Source organism: Manis javanica, chromosome 8 (genome assembly GCF_040802235.1).
Source record: "Manis javanica isolate MJ-LG chromosome 8, MJ_LKY, whole genome shotgun sequence".
Taxonomy (NCBI): domain Eukaryota; kingdom Metazoa; phylum Chordata; class Mammalia; order Pholidota; family Manidae; genus Manis; species Manis javanica.
Window position 1 is genome coordinate 41,637,794 of NC_133163.1, and position 18,778 is coordinate 41,656,571.

General features: G+C 37.6%; 1 protein-coding gene across 9 annotated transcripts in view; it reads right to left on the reverse strand.

Moving 5' to 3' along the window:
• The window catches only part of KIAA0586 (KIAA0586 ortholog), a 143,354-nt gene extending 124,589 nt beyond the window's left edge, over window positions 1–18,765 (reverse strand). For 2 of the 9 annotated variants that reach the window (XM_073242325.1, XM_073242321.1), the window contains exons 1-7: window positions 18,379–18,518; window positions 17,772–17,992; window positions 17,248–17,309; window positions 14,471–14,540; window positions 12,926–12,995; window positions 7,799–7,973; window positions 6,508–6,729 (exon numbers count right to left, since the gene is read on the reverse strand). In XM_073242325.1, the coding sequence (XP_073098426.1) occupies window positions 6,508–6,729; window positions 7,799–7,973; window positions 12,926–12,995; window positions 14,471–14,540; window positions 17,248–17,309; window positions 17,772–17,883 (711 nt within the window). In that variant the 5' untranslated portion in view covers window positions 17,884–17,992; window positions 18,379–18,518. The other 7 variants (XM_073242323.1, XM_073242322.1, XM_073242324.1 and 4 more) reach the window with 7 other exon arrangements.
• Between the last annotated feature and the right edge of the window lie 13 nt (window positions 18,766–18,778).

An 18,778-nucleotide genomic window follows, 5' to 3' on the forward strand; every position in this document is an offset into this window, starting at 1 on the left:
TGATACCTCATTGTAGTTTTAATTTGCATTTCTCTGATAATTAGCGATGTGGAGCATCTTTTCATGTGTCTCTTGGCCATCTGTATTTCTTTTTTGGAGAACCGCCTGTTCAGTTCCTCTGCCCATTTTTTAATTGGGTTATTTGCTTTTTGTTTGTTGAGGCATGTGAGCTCTTTATATATTCTGGACGTCAAGCCTTTATCGGATCTGTCATTTTCAAATATATTCTCCCATACTGTAGGGTTCCTTTCTGTTCTATTGATGGTGTCTTTCGCTGTACAGAAGCTTTTCAGCTTAATGTAGTCCCACTTGCTCATTTTTGCTGTTGTTTTCCTTGCCCGGGGAGATATGTTCAAGAAGAGGTCACTCATGTTTATGTCTAAGAGGTTTTTGCCTATGTTTTTTTCCAAGAGTTTAATGGTTTCATGACTTACATTCAGGTCTTTGATCCATTTTGAGTTTACCTTTGTATATGGGGTTAGACAATGGTCCCGTTTCGTTCTCCTACATGTAGCTGTCCAGTTTTGCCAGCACCATCTGTTGAAGAGACTGTCATTTTGCCATTGTATGTCCATGGCTCCTTTATCAAATATTAATTGACCATATATGTTTGGGTTAATTTCTGGGGTCTCTAATCTGTTCCACTGGTCTGTGGCTCTGTTCTTGTGCCAGTACCAAATTGTCTTGATTACTATGGCTTTGTAGTAGAGCTTGAAGTTGGGGAGTGAGATCCCCCCTGCTTTATTCTTCTTTTTCAGGATTGCTTTGGCTATTTGGGGTCTTTGGTGTTTCCATATGAATTTTTGAATTATTTGTTCCAATTCATTGAAGAATGTTGCTGGTAATTTGAGAGGGATTGCATCAAATCTGTATATTACTTTGGGCAGGATGGCCATTTTGACGATATTAATTCTTCCTAGCCATGAGCATGGGATGAGTTTCCATTTATTAGTGTCCCCTTTAATTTCTCTTAAGAGTGACTTGTAGTTTTCAGAGTATAAGTCTTTCACTTCTTTGGTTAGGTTTATTCCTAGGTATTTTATTCTTTTTGATGCAATGGTGAATGGAATTGTTTTCCTGATTTCTCTTTCTATTGATTCGTTGTTAGTGTATAGGAAAGCTACAGATTTCTGTGTGTTAATTTTGTATCCTGCAACTTTGCTGTATTCCGATATCAGTTCTACTAGTTTTGGAGTGGAGTCTTTAGGGTTTTTTATGTACAGTATCATATCATCTGCAAATAGTGACAGTTTAACTTCTTCTTTACCAATCTGGATTGCTTGTATTTCTTTGTTTTGTCTGATTGCCGTGGCTAGGACCTCCAGTACTATATTAAATAACAGTGGGGAGAGTGGGCATCCCTGTCTGGTTCCCGATCTCAGAGGAAATGCTTTCAGCTTCTCGCTGTTCAGTATAATGCTGGCTGTGGGTTTATCATATATGGCCTTTATTATGTTGAGGTACTTGCCCTCTATTCCCATTTTGCTGAGAGTTTTTTATCATGAATGGATGTTGAATTTTGTCAAATGCTTTTTCAGCATCTATGGAGATGATCATGTGGTTTTTGTCTTTCTTTTTGTTGATGTGGTGGATGATGTTGATGGATTTTCGAATGTTGTACCATCCTTGCATCCCTGGGATGAACCCCACTTGGTCATGGTGTATGATCCTTTTGATATACTGTTGAATTCTGTTTGCTAATATTTTATTGAGTATTTTTGCATCTACATTCATCAGGGATATTGGTCTGTAATTTTCTTTTTTGGTGGGGTCTTTGCCTGGTTTTGGTATTAGGGTGATGTTGGCCTCATAGAATGAGTTTGGGAGTAGTCCCTCTTCTTCTATTTTGTGGAACACTTTAAGGAGAATGGGGATTATGTCTTCTCTGTGTGTCTGATAAAATTCCGAGGTAAATCTGTCCGGCCCCGGCGTTTTGTTCTTGGGTAGTTTTTTGATTACTGTTTCAATTTCTTTGCTCGTAATTGGTGTGTTTAACTTTTGTGTTTCTTCCTTGGTCAGTCTTGGGAGGTTGTATTTTTCTAGGAAGTTGTCCATTTCTTCTAGGTTTTCCAGCTTGTTGGCATATAGGTTTTCATAGTAGTCTTTAATAATTCTTTGTATTTCTGTGGAGTCTGTCGTGATTTTTCCATTCTCATTTCTGATTATGTTGATTTGTGTTGACTCTCTTTTTCTCTTAATAAGTTGGACTAGAGGCTTATCTATTTTGTTTATTTTCTCGAAGAACCAGCTCTTGGTTTCGTTGATTTTTGCTATTGTTTTATTCTTCTCAATTTTGTTTATTTCTTCTCTCATCTTTATTATGTCCTTCCTTCTGCTGACTTTAGGCCTCATTTGTTCTTCTTTTTCCAGTTTTAATAATTGTGATCTTAGACTATTCATTTGGGATTGTTCTTCCTTCTTCAAGTGTGCCTGGATTGCTATATACTTTCCTCTTAAGACTGCTTTCGCTGCATCCCACAGAAGTTGGGGCTTAGTGTTGTTGTTGTCATTTGTTTCTATATATTCCCTGATCTCTATTTTGATTTGTTCATTGATCCATTGATTATTTAGTAGCATGTTGTTAAGCCTCCATGTGTTTGTGAGCCTTTTTGTTTTCTTTGTAGAATTTATTTCTACTTTCATACCTTTGTGGTCTGAAAAATTGGTTGGTAGAATTTCAATATTTTGGAATTTACTGAGGCTCTTTTTGTGAGCTAGTATGTGGTCTATTCTGGAGAATGTTCCATGTGCACTTGAGAAGAATGTATATCCTGTTGCTTTTGGATGTAGAGTTCTATAGATGTCTATTAGGTCCATCTGTTCTAGTGTGTTGTTCAGTGCCTGTGTGTCTTTACTTATTTTCTGCCCAGTGGATCTATCCTTTGGGGTGAGTGGTGTGTTGAAGTCTCCTACAATGAATGCATTGCAGTCTATTTCCCTCTTTAGTTCTGTTAGTATTTGCTTCACATATGCTGGTGCTCCTGTATTGGGTGCATACATATTTAGAATGGTTATATCCTCTTGTTGGACTGAGCCCTTTATCATTATGTAGTATCCTTCTTTATCTCTTGTTACTTTCTTTGTTTTGAAGTCTATTTTGTCTGATATTAGTACTGCAACCCCTGCTTTCTTCTCACTGTTGTTTGCCTGAAATATGTTTTTCCATCCCTTGACTTTTAGTCTATGCTTATCTTTGGGTTTAAGGTGAGTTTCTTGTAAGCAGCATATAGATGGGTCTTGCTTTTTTATCCATTCTATTACTCTATGTCTTTTGATTGGTGCATTAAGTCCATTTACATTTAGGGTGACTATTGAGAGATATGTACTTATTGCCATTGCAGGCTTTAGATTCGTGGTTACCAAAGGTTCAAGGTTAGCTTCTTTAGTATCTTCCTGCCTAACTTAGCTCGCTTACTGAGCTGTTATATACACTGTCTGGAGATTCTTTTCTTCTCTCCCTTCTTATTCCTCCTCCTCCATTCTTCATATGTTGTGTGTTTTGTTCTGTGCTCTTTTTAGGGGTGCTCCCATCTAGAGCAGTCCCTGTAGGATGCCCTGTAGAGGTGTTTTGTGGGAAGCAAATTCCCTCAGCTTTTGCTTGTCTGGGAATTGTTTAATCCCGCCGTCATATTTAAATGATAGTCATGCTGGATACAGTATCCTTGGTTCAAGGCCCTTCTGTTTCTTTGCATTAAGTATATCATGCCATTCTCTTCTGGCCAGTAGGGTTTCTGTCGAGAAGTCTGATGTTAGCCTGATGGGTTTTCCTTTATAGGTGACCTTTTTCTCTGTAGCTGCCTTTAAAACTCTTTTCTTGTCCTTGATCCTTGCCATTTTAATTACTATGTGTCTTGGTGTTGTCCTCCTTGGATCCTTTCTGTTGGGAGTTCTGTGTAATTCCATGGTCTGTTCGATTATTTCCTCCCCCAGTTTGGGGAAGTTTTCAGCAATTATTTCTTCAAAGAGACTTTCTATGCCTTTTCTTCTTTCTTCTTCTTCTGGTATCCCTATAATACGAATATTATTCCTTTTGGCTTGGTCACATATTTTTCTTAGTGTTGTTTCATTCCTGGAGATCCTTTTATCTCTCTCTATGTCAGCTTCTATACGTTCCTGTTCTCTGGCTTCTCTTCCTTCAATGGCCTCTTGCATCTTATCCATTCTGCTTATAAATCCTTCCAGGGATTGTTTCACTTCTGTGATCTCCTTCCTGACATCTGTGGTCTCCTTCCGGACTTCATCCCACTGCTCTTGCATTTTTCTCTGCATCTCATCCCATTGCTCTTGCATTTTTCTCTGCATCTCTGTCAGCATGTTCATGATTTTTATTTTGAATTCTTTTTCAGGAGGACTAGTTAGGTCTGTCTCCCTCTCAGGTGTTGTCTCTGTGATCTTTGTCTGCCTGTAGTTTTGCCTTTTCATAGTGATAGAGATAGTTTGCAGAGCTGGTACAAGTGACCGCTGGAAGAGCTTCCCTTCTTGTTGGTTTGTGGCCTTCTCCTGGGAGAATAGCGACCTCTAGTGGCTTGTGCTGGGCAGCTGTGCGCAGACAGGGCTTCTGCTTCCTGCCCAGTTGCTATGGGGTTTATCTCCGCTGTTGCTGTGGGCTTGGCCTGGGTGGGGCTGTTCCTCCAAAATGGTGGAGCCCCATTGGAGGGGGAGCGGCCGGGAGGCTATTTATCTCCGTAAGGGGCCTCTGTGCTCCCTGCTGCCCAGGGGGTTAGAGTGCCCAGAGATCCCCAGATTCCCTGCCTCTGGTCTAAGTGACCTGTCCTGCCCCTTTAAGACTTCCAAAAAGCAATCTCCAAACCAAAACAACAACAGCATCAATGAGAGAGGGAACAGAAAGAAAAAAAAAGGAAAAAACACGCGATTTTTTTTTTTTGTCCTCAGGTGCCGGTCCCAGACACCCGCTCACTGGTCCTGCTGCCCTGTCTCCCTAGCACCAGGGTCCCTGTCCTTTCAAGGCTTCCAAAAAGCACCCACCAACCGGTCCCGCAGGGAAAGAATACTCGATATTCTTTGTCCTCAGGCGCTGGTCCCAGGCACCCGCTCACCAGTCCCGCCGCCCTGCCTCCCTAGCACCGGGGTCCCTGTCCCTTTAAGACTTCCAAAAAGCACTCGCCAAAAAGAGAGAAAAAAATGGGGAAAAATGCGCGATTTCCTCCGTCCTCAGGTGCCGGTCTGAGGCACCCACCCACTGGTCCCACAGGGAAAAACGCGGGATATTCTTTGTCCTCAGGTGCCGGTCCCAGGCACCCGCTCACCAGTCCCGCCGCCCTGCCTCCCTAGCACCGGGGTCCCTGTCCCTTTTAGGCTTCCAAAAAGCACTCGCAAAAAAGAGGGGAAAAAAAAGGGGAAAAATGCGCGATTTCCTCTGTCCTCAAGTGCCGGTCTCAGGCACCTGTCCACCGGTCCCGCAGGGAAAAACGTGGGATATTCTTTATCCTCAGGCGCCGGTCCCAGGCACCCGCTCACCAGTCCCGCCGCCCTGCCTCCCTAGCACCGGGGTCCCTGTCCCTTTAAGGCTTCCAAAAAGCGTTCGCCAAAAAGAGAAAAAAAAAAGGGGAAAAACGCGCGATTTCCTCCGTCTTCAGGTGCCGGTCTCAGGCACCCACCCGCTGATCCCGCAGGGAGAAACGCGGGATATTCTTTGTCCTCAGGCGCCGGTCCCAGGCACCTGCTCATCGGTCCCGCCACCCTGCCTCCCTAGCAACGGGGGCCCGTCCCTTTAAGGCTTCCAAAAAGCACTCGCCAAAAAAAAACTGCTCCGGTTTCTTTCCACCCGCCGGGAGCCGGGGGGAGAGGCGCTCGGGTCCCGCCGGGCCGGGGCTTGTATCTTACCCCCTTCGCAAGGTGCTGGGTTCTTGCAGGTGTGGATGTGGTCTGGATGTTGTCCTGTGTCCTGTGGTCTCTATTTTAGGAAGATTTTTCTTTGTTATATTTTCATAGCTCTATGTGTTTTTGGGAGGAGATTTCCACTGCTCTACTCACGCCGCCATCCTGGCTCCGCCTCAATTTTTTCATTCTTTTAATTAAGTAAGTGCAGAAGCTATATGTATACCAGATGGTTCTCATCCAAGGGTGTGCATCAGAATCATTACAGCACTTTTGAGTCTCACACTCCTTCTCAGACCTGCTGTTTCAGAATCTCAAGAGGTACAGGACTGAGTATTTTTACAAAGCTCTCCAAGTGACTCTGATGCACATTCCTTCTAACGACCATAGATATTAACAAATAACTGCAATGAGATATAAGCACCTTAAAGATGGTATGAACAGACATACCACAGAAGGAAGAAAAGCTAACTACAAAGAGAAGTCTGACAGAACTAATGACATTTGAGCTAGAATGTGCAGTTCCCCACATAGAGGGTAAGAGTGATGAACATACAAATCATTATTGAAAGACTAAAGCTGTCACAATCTAGTGAGCTATTAAAATAATCAATTAGTGTTGGCTTAGATACAATAATAAGAAATGTGTGCCCACTTTACTATAGATACCTGAATATCTATTTGCTGCTGTTGTAATTTTTCAAGATGCCTAATATGCTGCTCCATAAACACATTCATTTGCTTTTCATGATCATGACAATGTTGTTTCTCATGTTTATTCTGAATGCTTGTTTGCTGCTCTTTAACACATTGTAAATGTTTGTCAGTCTCCTGTAACTTATTGAGTAATTCTGTAACAGAGTTGACTTTTGCTTCCAAATCACTCTGCACCTAAACAATAAAAATATCAAATATATAAAAAATATGCTCAATTACTAGAAAAGTTATTTAACTAGATTGGTATTGAGAAATAACCAAACAAGATTTTTATCTTCTAAATCTCTGGTGATTTTATGCTCTATTTTTGAACTGCAGAAATAAAAGGTAGAAGATAGCTATCCTTAAGTAGACCTTTACTCTCATAAAAAAAAAATTGCCACACAGAATTTTTAAAATGCCAGAAATACAATACTTAAATAGAAATTTGAAAAACGGAAATAGCAAAAGAAAGTAGCTTTTGACACTTCACTAATCTCAGGCTGAGGTAGGTCCAGAGCCTGGATTCTAGTCTCAGCTCTACCCCCTAGTAGCTCTGGGAGCTTGTGCCTACTCCATTCCTAGCTTCTCCCTAGATAACATGTTGCACACTCAATTTTAGTTGTGCATGTAGTACTCACTAAAACTTTACTTTATATGCCCATAATCATTCCAATAAAAATACTATCTTGAACTACATGAAAAACTCAAGACAAGCTCCATTGAGAAGTCTAAAATTACAACATGCTAGTTTCACTTTGTGATAGTATGCTGAGCTATAATAAACTTATTGTTGTATATTCTTCTGAATGTCCTACTTTAACTGAATTTTTTAAAGTTTTAAAGTGGTACATTAATTAGAAAAAAAGTAAATTAAAACGAAGTTGTGCCTACTCCGACATGTTTCTCAGTTTCCCATTTACAAACCAAGGGGATTGGCAAAGATGATCTCCCCATTCTCTTCCAGCTCTAAAGTAAGGATAATCAATCGCCCTGGGGTTGCCTAGGACTGAGGGGTTCCCAAGATGAGATACTGTCAGTGCTAGAACTGGCCAAGCCCTGGGTTCTCTAGCATTACTGCAGAAGCAAAGGGGTAAGTCACACAACTCTTGAGAGGTAACACACAATCACAAACAGGAAAATTCTTTCAAACTGAGAGCAATTAGAACCCTACAGCTGGACACAACCATTTATAGAATCAGTTCCTAATAAATATTTCTACATTTTACAAAGTAGTCATAAGTATCCTGGGAGAAAAGTATACTTTTATCAGTGGAGCTGCTGTCGCAATGGCAGCAGCAGTTGCCGCAGCCACAGTTGTAGCCGAATCGATTCCACTGGGTGGCGTTCTAGCCTCCTGAGGAACAGTGGCCTTTTCCACGCCTGTATCTTCCAAAAGCTGTACCTTTACTTCCTTAAGAACAGGCATACTTTGAGCTCTGCAGATAAAAAGGGAAACCACACTGAACCATATCAAGAAATACCATTTCAAGATTCAAGTAGTAATCTACTGAAGGTGGGTTTTCTTGATTTTTAAAAAAATTAAATCACCTAGTTTTCTCTATCAGCATCTTATTAGTCTTGTGGCTAATGAAATCAATAAAAGCTCAGGTCACTAAACACAAAAGAAATAAGATAAACTAATTCCTGAAGGCAGATATTTCAGAAATAAGATACATAGAAAAGGTCATGGGCACAATCACAAAGATATGTGATTGAAAGGTACAAATTTAAAACATGCAGAAAAAGCTCTAAGAACTCAGGTACCAAGTTTTACTCCGAAGACAATCCAAGAGAGATTGTTAAAAACTGCTAAAAGAATTTTTTAAATTCTAGCTCACTTAGATTTAACTAATAAATGTCACACAGTTATTTAAAATGGGCACAAAATACACTATTAAGCAGCCTGAATGTAAGTCTAGCAAATAGAATACATATTTGCAATAAGGCATTTAATTAAACACTAAAAAAGAGGGAGAAAAAAAAAAGACTGATCAATTTTCTTTTACATTTGGCCTAAAGGAAAACAATGAAAGGAAGCACTGACAAAACTTAGGAGTCCCTAGATAAGTCTAAGTAAAATCGGCAGGAAAGTGCTCCATCTCCAGCTGCTGGATATCCCTCCTTGATTTTTAAAGAGAGCAAAGAGCAGCTCTTAAACTTACTCCTCTATGGTACATCCTCATTTCTACTATGAGCATCATTTTTCTCTGCCTCAAAATTTTGAAGTTATCTTGACTTCTCTATCCTGTACTTCTCTTCTCATACCCAAGTAAGTCATCAAGTTTTGTCAATTATTTCATCATTAACTGCAGGATTAGTGTCATAGAATTATAGAGGCAGGGGGAACCCAATAGGCCATCTAATTTCCTAATTTTACAGATGAAGAAGCTGAGGTCACAGGATTTACCTGATCAAAGTCACAGAACTAGTAAGTGGCAGAGTTAGGTTAGGGTCTGGTTTCCACACACCTTGTTTTCTCTCTCAGAACACTTCTTCCTTCATAATTCTCCCTCTACAGGAAGAAATTTCTCTTGCCAATGATTTCATTCTTTCAGTTTTTACGTGCTTAAAAATTCCACACATATATTTCTCCACCATTTAAAAATCTAAAATTGCTCTTTACAGACAATTAAATAGGCTACTTTCTTCTGTCTGGCCTTCCAGACAGTCCATCCTCTGGCTCTGCCCTAGCTTCCTATACATACCCCATTTCTTGGCCAAACAACCTTCCTCTGGGGTTACTCACTGACTACACCACACCACTCCCATAGCTGACTCCATGTTTCTTCTCACTGTGTTCTCTCAACCTTCTTCCACCCGATTTACTATATCCTTCTCCTCCTTTGAGATCCAGGGCAAGCCTTATCTTTTTCAATAAGCTTGTCCTATAACACTTCTTGATTGCTTCCTTCATTAATTCCTTTGCATTTACTGGCTATGCCACACAATTGAGGCTTGATAATCAGCCACTCTGGTTTAAATGTCTGTATTGAACAGTTTAAAAGTACAGTGGATGCAGTGCTGTTTCCTATCACAGTTGTAATCATTCATTTCTCCACATACGTACATTTTCTCTCCCCAACCAAGTTCTAAGCAACCTGGGGAGGGGAATGGTGACGGAGGAAGGGGACGACTTTTATACCACACAGCATCAAAGAAAGAACTAAGCACATAGTAGGTCCTCAATATATATTTAACTGAGTGGTACACTAAGAAAATAAAATAAAGATATTCCATCTTTTAGTATTCCTGTCTGAAGTCTAAATGTGACTTACCTTTTATGAGCTCTCACACATTAATACATTAAATTGACCAGCAAGAGAGAGAACACTATAATCTAGATGTCAACTTCTTTATAGGTTTTTAAATTCTGTTTTTTCCAATTATCAAATTAATAAAGGCTCAATGTAGCAAATATAAACAGCTTCTAAAGTGTAAAGAACTGGAAAAATGCATACCACTGGCCTATTCAGAAGAAATTATTTTCTCTGGTCCTTTTTTTTTAGAACTTCCTTTATTCCTAAATTCTCTGAATCTGGCATCTTTCCCAGTACTAAGATGAAAATGCTGTCAACAAGGCCACTAATAATTCTTCATGCTCAATCAATGGATGCTTTCCAGTCCTTAGGTTTCTTCACCTCTGGGAAGCATATCAAACTTAGAACGACATTCCCCTTGGCCTTGTTAACACCATACTCTCTTACATCTCTGGATTAACTTCCCATGTAGCACTTAGAAGCTAGCCTCTCTTCTCTGCATATCTCTCAGAAGTTGGTTTTCTCAGAGTTCTACCCTATGTCATCTTTTCATTCTTACACCCTCACTCAGTCACTTCAACCACTTCTGAACTTAGACTACCAAGTACAAACTGATAACTTCTACATCTGAATTTCTAGCTTTGACACCCGTTTGTGAATCTGACCTTTATATTCAATTTCCTATTGGACATTTTTTACCTGGATATCTCATGAATACTTTAAAACCCACATCCTTGTCCAAAATGAAATTTATTCTCCCAAGGATTCTTTATCTCAAATGCTACTACTGACCATGCCAAAAATCTGAAATTCATCCGTAGCTCCTTCCTCACTCACATCTAATCATCAGTTCCTGCCAATTCCATCTCCCAAATCATATTCCAAATCTGTCTACTCCTCTCCACCCCAGCATGATTCCTGCCCTCATCACACCAGAACCCAATGTATTCAGGACCAAAATAATCTGTCTCTCAAAGAGATCCCTGAAAAATCTGTAGCCAACTGGCTTCCTGGAATGCAGACCAGTCCTCTTCCAGTCCATTTTTTTTTAATATTGATATCTGAGTAAGCTTTTAAGAAATGATTTGCCATTTCTCTTAAAGCCCAAACTCCTTTAAAGAAGTTCTCCTTACTTCTCCAACCACATGTAAGGATATTCTACCCTTGCTCTAGACACTCTGTAGAGCCAGACTCTTCATTCCACAAAGGCTCCAGCCTTTACTACCTTTTATTATTACAGCTTTAGAGAATATTATAATATCAAATGTGGTAAATTCCCCATCATTTTGTTTTTGTTATTCCAAAAGTAGCTATTTTCAACTGTGTGTATTATGTATGCATATATTCTTAATGGTATGTACATATATTCTTAATTGTATATCCTTCCAGGTAAATTTTAGAATATTTTGCCAAATTCCATCCACCATTTCCCCAAAAAATAAATTTCACGTGACACTGACTTACAATCTGTATCTTGAGACTTAATCAAACTGTCTTTTAACCCAACATGAAAGTCATTTTTATAGTTCTGATTCAAGTATTATTCTCTACATTGCAATTACCTTCTCAGAGGCCCATTTTTATTTTAAATTCTGTTAATTCATCCTGAAATAGGGAGATAGCACCTGTCAATAGGCAAGAGGGGTAGTGTTCACAATTACCTCTCACTGTCCACCTGTTTGTGAACATCATCTCTCTCTCAGATCATAAATTCTAAGAGGTCTGAGAGATTTCAGTTTGGAGAGTTTTGACTTGAAGGCAAATTGATAAAGTCCCTATTATGGCTGCAAGCAGTCACTTCTACTGTGGGTCAGCTGGACAGAAGTGGTAATCACTTTCTGTCCAAATAAGTCAGATATAATCTGCAATTTTTTGGTTCAAGTGTGGAATCTGAGGGACTGCACCACCCCTCATATCCTTATCTTTGCTTTTTCTTAATATATTTACAAAAATATATTTACAATTTACAAGGATCCAATTTACCATCCAAATTCTTCTCCCAACCACCATATCACATACTGAGAATTGAAGGCTGACCAAATGTGAAGAGGAAAGAAATGATAATAAGGACAAACAACCAGTTGTGAAACTCTGGCTGGCTCAGGTCACACCCTTCTGGTTTGGAGAAAATATTTTTGTTAGGCCAGTGTTTCCCAGAGCATAATATGTATCCATGGATTACTTTAGGTGGGAAAATAAACTTTTTTATTTTAATAGCATTACTAGAAATACTAATTTTCTGCTTACAGAAGTAATATATCAGTAAAAAAATTAAAAAATAAATTTAAAAGAGAATATAAAATTTTTTTTTAATAAAATGAAAGTTCAAATGTAAGTACGAATTTTTCCTACGTTCTAAGGAGCCTCCCAGGTTGCTCTGGCTCAGAAGTAGAATACATTTAGCTTAAGAGTAAGTATCTGTTTCCAATCCCAGTAATAATAAAAATACTAAAAATTGACTCCAGCATAGCAATGTATTCTTTCATGTTCATCACGATGCTATTGTCTGGGTTGGTTTTGTACTTCACTGATATTTAAGATAAAGTTGGTAGGAAGCATTTAGATGTAGCAGTAGCCATCCACTCAAATGCTAAACTTGTCCCTTTCTCAAATATTGACCAGCAAAAGTCTAAATGTCCCCTGCGGGTAAACAAGAAGTATTACACATTTGGAACTACTTGACTACTACTACAAGTAATGTAGTGACATGATTAAGAGAGCAGCCTTTAAAAGCTGACTGCCTGAGTCTGAATCCCAGCCCAGTGAATACTTGCTAAATGACCTTGGTAAAGATCAATTTCTCTGTGTCTCAGTTTCCTCCTCTATAAAATGGGGATTCTGTAAAATTGGGAGAATAGAATCTATTTCATTGGTTTACTGTGAATATTAAGTGAGTTAATGCATATAAAGTGCTTAAAACAGTACCTGTTCTATAATAATAATTGACAGCTATTGAGTTTTTTATATGTGCCCAGTACCATGAAAATGCTTTATACATATTATCACATAATATATACTTCACACATTGAGAAGAAAGTTTTTCCTATGTCCAAAGTATAAATGAAGCTGATTTTAGAAACCCATATAGAAACAAAAGAAATGGCCTACCTATTTTCTATAAAGAAACTTACTTTTGCTTTAAAACTGCTCTTAGAGCATCTTTCTCTCCTACAGTGTACTGAGAAATAAAGATGTCATTTGCTGCAAAATCAAGACATAAAAATATATTTCAGATTCCTGAAAATATATCAAATATTAACAAGCTATTCAAAAAAACTGTTTTAACTAAAAGACTGTGTAGGAATTTAGCATAGGATTTCTCATTAAAAATAGACAAGGAACAAATTAAGTGACTGAGTAATACTAGCCATAACCCTAGATCTAAGGCAAAAAAACATTGTATCTAAAACATCTGGGGCCAAATGGGAGACATTTGCTCCAACTCTAAAGAGAAAACTTGTTAAATGAAAATTTAAAAACACTGTTCACTTAAAAAATGTCATTAAATAAATTTTTTCAATGCATGTTTTTTTTAAATAATGTCTTTACACTTTAACTGGTAACAAGTCTTTCTTTTAATTGAAGTATTGTTGATATACAATCTTATATTGGTTTCAAGTATACAACACAGTGGTTCAACAGTTACTCATGTTATTAAATTCTCACCCTCACTAGTACGGTTACTATCTGTCAACACAGGAAGATGTACAGAATCATTGGCTGTATTCTCCATGCTGTACTATCATCCCTGTAGCCAACTTATATTATGACTGAGAATTTTTGTGCCCTTTTATTCCCCTTATCCTCACAACCCCTCATCCATGGTAACCACCAGTCACTTCTCAGTGTCTATGAGTCTACTGCTATTTTGTTCATTTTGTTTTGTTTTTATATCCCACAAATAAGTGAAATCACATGGTATTTGTCTTTCTCCGCCTAACCATTTCACTGAGTGTAATACCCTCTAGATCCATCCAGGTTGTTGCAAATGACAGGGTTTTTTTTTTATGCCTGAATAATATTCCATTGTGTATACGTACCCATCTTTATCCATTCATCTACTGATGGGCACTTTGGTTGTTCTTACCAGGGACTATTCAATCCTTGAATTCAGAATTTGTAAGCAAGTATCTAATGCCAAATTTATGCATTGGTAATGATAATATGATCTTTACCATTTTTCAAACTTCTAGATTTTAGAGATTCCATTAGTAGTTTAATTTGGAAGGAAAAACCAATTAAAAATGAAAATACAAAAAAACCCATAAGGTTGTTTAATGAATGTCAAAAAAAATCAATGTCTAAAAATCTAAAGTCCTATTCTTATGAAAGAAACTCTGATATATGACAACATAGATGAACAAAGAGCTGCTAAGTGAAATAAGTCAATTACAAAAAGACTAACATTGGATCATTCCATACATATGAAGTATAGTGAAATTCATAGAAATGTAAGGTAGAATGGTCTAGAGGGAGCAGGTAATGGAGACTGAGTGTTTAATTAGTACAGAGTTTCAGTTAGAAGATGAAAAGGTTCTGGAGATGGTTAGTAGTGATGGCTACAAAAGGTCAAAGTACCTAATGCCACAGAACTGTATACTTAAACATAGTAAAAATAGTAGGTTTTATATTATGCATATTTACCACACACAAAAAAATCAAATCTCTCCTTTTACCTTTTTTTGTGTTGCTCTCTTCTATTTTATCCAAAGGCAACCCTTGTACTGCAACATCTTCAGAAAAATCCTTTGGCATATGAAAGGTTAAATAAACTTTTTGATTTTTTTTCCTTATCAAGTACCACTTACTAGCTATGTGACTGAAATCCAGGAAGGCAGAACTGTATGCTTTTATATACTTAATTCCCAATACCACCACCAATGCCTAGATACTTTGAAGCTACTCGAGGATTTGTTGAATGAGTAATGAGCAGTCAGACAAGTTAATGAGTAAATGAACAAGCAAGCAACTGTGACCCTGAAATTTAGACCCAAATCCAAATTTGCCACTTCTAGCAGAGCAAGGCATGTAATAGCTCAGTTGCTACAGTTAAATGTGAACATCTGATTCACACGAATCAAACAGAGTTCATAAGGATGGCCAACACACAGCACAACATAACGAATTAATCACAGCATTCTTTGTCACTGAGCTCATGTGTTCTCAGAAGACTTCTCTGTATTGCTGACAACTACTGGCAAATAGCTTTCTGCTCACATGTGTAATCACAGACTTCATCTTTAAGATTCTATTCTAGCGCTAAGACACTATGACTTTTTAAGTACTAAGTTCATTCAACATTGCTCTTCACTTTCCTTAGGCACACCTTTTTTGTTTTCTGCTAAATCAGAAAAGGGAAAAGAGAACATCATAAAAAGAAACTGATCTAGGCTATATAATGACAACAGGTTTTAACTTCCTAAAAATAGCCAGAGACTAAAAATACAGTAGAATGCATCTGGGAAATTAATATAAAAAACTCGAATCAGTAAGAAAAAGCACAGCACATAAATACATAATTCACAAAAGAATGAATACAGTGGCAATATACATTAAAAAATTTCTTCTTCACTAATAATAAATACAAAATAAAATATGAGATGCCTTTTTAACCCATCAAAATGGCAACAATTTTGTTTGTGTGTGTTTTATGCCATATTGATAAAGGTGGGAGAAAGTGTGTTTAATTTTTGTCCTCCATATTGGTAAAGATGGGAGAAAGTCAGTCCACTGATGATCTTGCTGGAGAGAATATATATTAATACATATATGCATAATTTATATTAATTTGCCAAAATTTCTGGAGGCAACTTAGCAACATTTCAAAAAGTGTGTATATCCATTGATCTAATAATTTTACACCCAGTAATTAATCCAAAGGAAATGACCTAGCATATACACCAGAATGTTCATCACATGGTTGTTTATATTACCAAAAATTAAGTGGGACACAAATCTTAATGTCAAATGACAAGAATGTGAACAAATAAATAATACATACATACACTAAAATCCTGTGAACCCATTAAAACTTTCCAGAAAAAAAATCAATGATACAGAAAAATATCCTTAATACCACTTAGTTATAAAACAGTATGATCTCATTTCATAAAATATATACACGCACAGAAAAAAAAACCTCAAAATGTTAACAGTTGGTGATTTCAGTTGTGGAATTTATCTTTCCCTTTTTCTCGTTTCTACTATGAATTTTTTTTCTGAGTTTTTGTTTTCTTTCTACGCATGTGTAGGGATTGACCCAAATAGGGAAATGGACATCTCATCTTCTGGTCATAGGGAGAAACAGGTATGAATAGGAGCAGATATAAATAAGCTTATAAATGTGAGCATATGGGGCACAAATTCCTTTGGTTTTCTCATTAAAATGGCATGGTCAACTCAAAATACACTGTAATCTTAGCACTCATTTATGAAACAAAAACATGATACAAAGTAATATAGTTTATGTTCATCATAAAATGATATTGAACTAGGTTTGCTTTGTAGACATGTTTTATATTAGACAAATAAACAGAAAAAAAACCAAGCTGTGAACCCATATTAAATCTAATGGAATATTGCCTGATAATTTTTCAAAGACGACCCATTTCTCTTTAATTATACAGTAACAGCATATCCATATATCTAGAAAATTATTGAGGTAATGGAATTAAAATACCATTACTCATTAAATAAGGCCTGCTCAAAAAGGAAACAAAAACACTAACATAAAGGCTAGGTATTTACTCAGGGACCAAGTACAGCACATAAAAAGTTACACATAATGACTGTGAGCGCTTGACAGTTAAAAAGTAAATAGTTTCAATTTCATCCTTAGTTTTCCACCTTCAACGTTCAAATATTATATTGTGAAACTCTCTAAAGACTTGTTGACAGCATATATGTAGGTCAATATTATGATTGGCTGTCAAAGTTTAATTAGATTGCATGACCAGAACATTATATTTATCATCAAATACTTTCAGCATTACAAAAAAAACGGTTAGGATGAGAATTTCATGTTTTCTTAAAGACACCTCAAGAAAAACACACAAAAGACCTAGCAAGAGTTTGAACTATACATAATCACATCTTTTTTTTTTTTTAGTTATGTTGGTGTTACTGTTCCTTTACTTTTAGGGATGGTTTCGGATGGTATGCTAAGTTTCTGGTCTAGAATACTTTTCCTTAGACAATAGCAGAGCTTCTTTACAGTTACAATGTTTCTCTCAGTGGTCATTATCTTACTAATGAATATTTTTGATTTTCTGAAAGGCCTTTTGTTTAATGTCTCAAACACTATCAAGTCACAATTGTATGTAAAACATTTCTTTTTGGCAAGTGAAATTTAAATAAAAACAAGGCCTGTTGCTAATCAAACCTAATTTAAGAACACATTATTCAACAATATTTAAATTTTTAAATGAGTATAATTAAGAATCCTTTTGCTTACCCTTTCTGACACACTGGGACTTTCTATTAGAGTCTGTTGATAATTTCTAGCAGAAGTCAAGTCTGATGAACCAAACAAAACAAAGGAATCAATTTTAGTGATTGTTAAATTAGAACCTTACCTTTAGAAACTGTACAGGAATTATTCAATAATTATAAATCCCATGTTAATGCAAAACCTAAACTGGAAGCCACTTATCATGCAAAAACTAAAAATGTAATTAAATATATCCCGGCGAAAGGCGAAGGATTTTACAGCTGATACCTTGGAAAATAAGGGTCAGTACTGACAATCAAATTAGATAAATATAACATTTAAAAATATATTACATTGTTGCATTGGACAAACTATGGGTAGAATCATTTGCCAAGATTATGTACATGATATAAAAACCTGATTTAACAGAAGTGAAAGCTAGTTGAAAACTATTCATAATCACGAACCACGTAACGTTCCATTCAAGCTAGTCCCGGTTCTAACAGGCCGTTTTACAGACAACGCTGGAGGAACACAAGGCAACTCACCTTTCAGCAAAGCCAAATTATCTCCCTGTTTTGGAGAAACTATCTCACGAAGTCTTCTCGCTGGTATTTTAATCTTTTTTTTCTTTTCCGGGCTAAGCTCAGAGCCTTTCATATTATTGGTAAGCAGTCCCCCAGTTATAAATAGAAGAACTGTCTTCTGGAAGAATACTTGAGAACAAAATTTTCACCGCTTTGAGGATTTGGGTGGGGAAGAGAAGAACCTAGGGAGAAGTATGGTAAAGACAATGTGAGAATTTTAAGATTCCGAACATGCAGTCATCAACTTTAAAATAAAACCACGCCTAAACAGACTATCCACAAGGCTAGAAATTGCAATTTGGTGCTTAGTCCAGGATGAGAGAAGGCTAGAACATCATATTTACCCACTAGTCCCACCCAGCCTGTAATGCACCAGGACAATATATCTGGAAGTAGGTGACAAGAGAATGGCCGCAAGACCAACAATAACCGTAACAATACAGAGGACTCCCCAATCTGAGAACTAGCAGTGCAAAACCAAATAGAAGTGGAGGCGCGTTAAGATTCGTCGAGAAACTGAGTACAGCAAGTAAAACTGAAATGTTATTTTTAAAAAGAAATTACCCACATATGAAGCTTAATAGCTTTCTTCAGCCAGTCTTCTACATCCCTTAGAGTGCAACCGTCTGACTTCTAAATTTACACCTCCGCGTCTGACCACCGGGTAACTCAGCTGCAGGGATAATCTGACAACAGTTCCCCGGCCAATCCACACCCACATACCTTTAAGCCCGCCCTTGACACACAACACGCACGCGCGCCAGGAAAATCGTCCAAAGCGTCCAACCAAAAAGCTAAATGCTCTCCGGTGTTCCTCTATTCCTCGCCGGGTGGAAACAAACTCCAAACCCAAAAGGCTTAAAACATGAATTGTTTTTTAAAGGCAGTATATTGCCTCACAATACTTAAACATGGAATAAAGCCTGAGTCTCGCTGATGGCCGGCAGAGCTCCCACCCTAAACTGGTA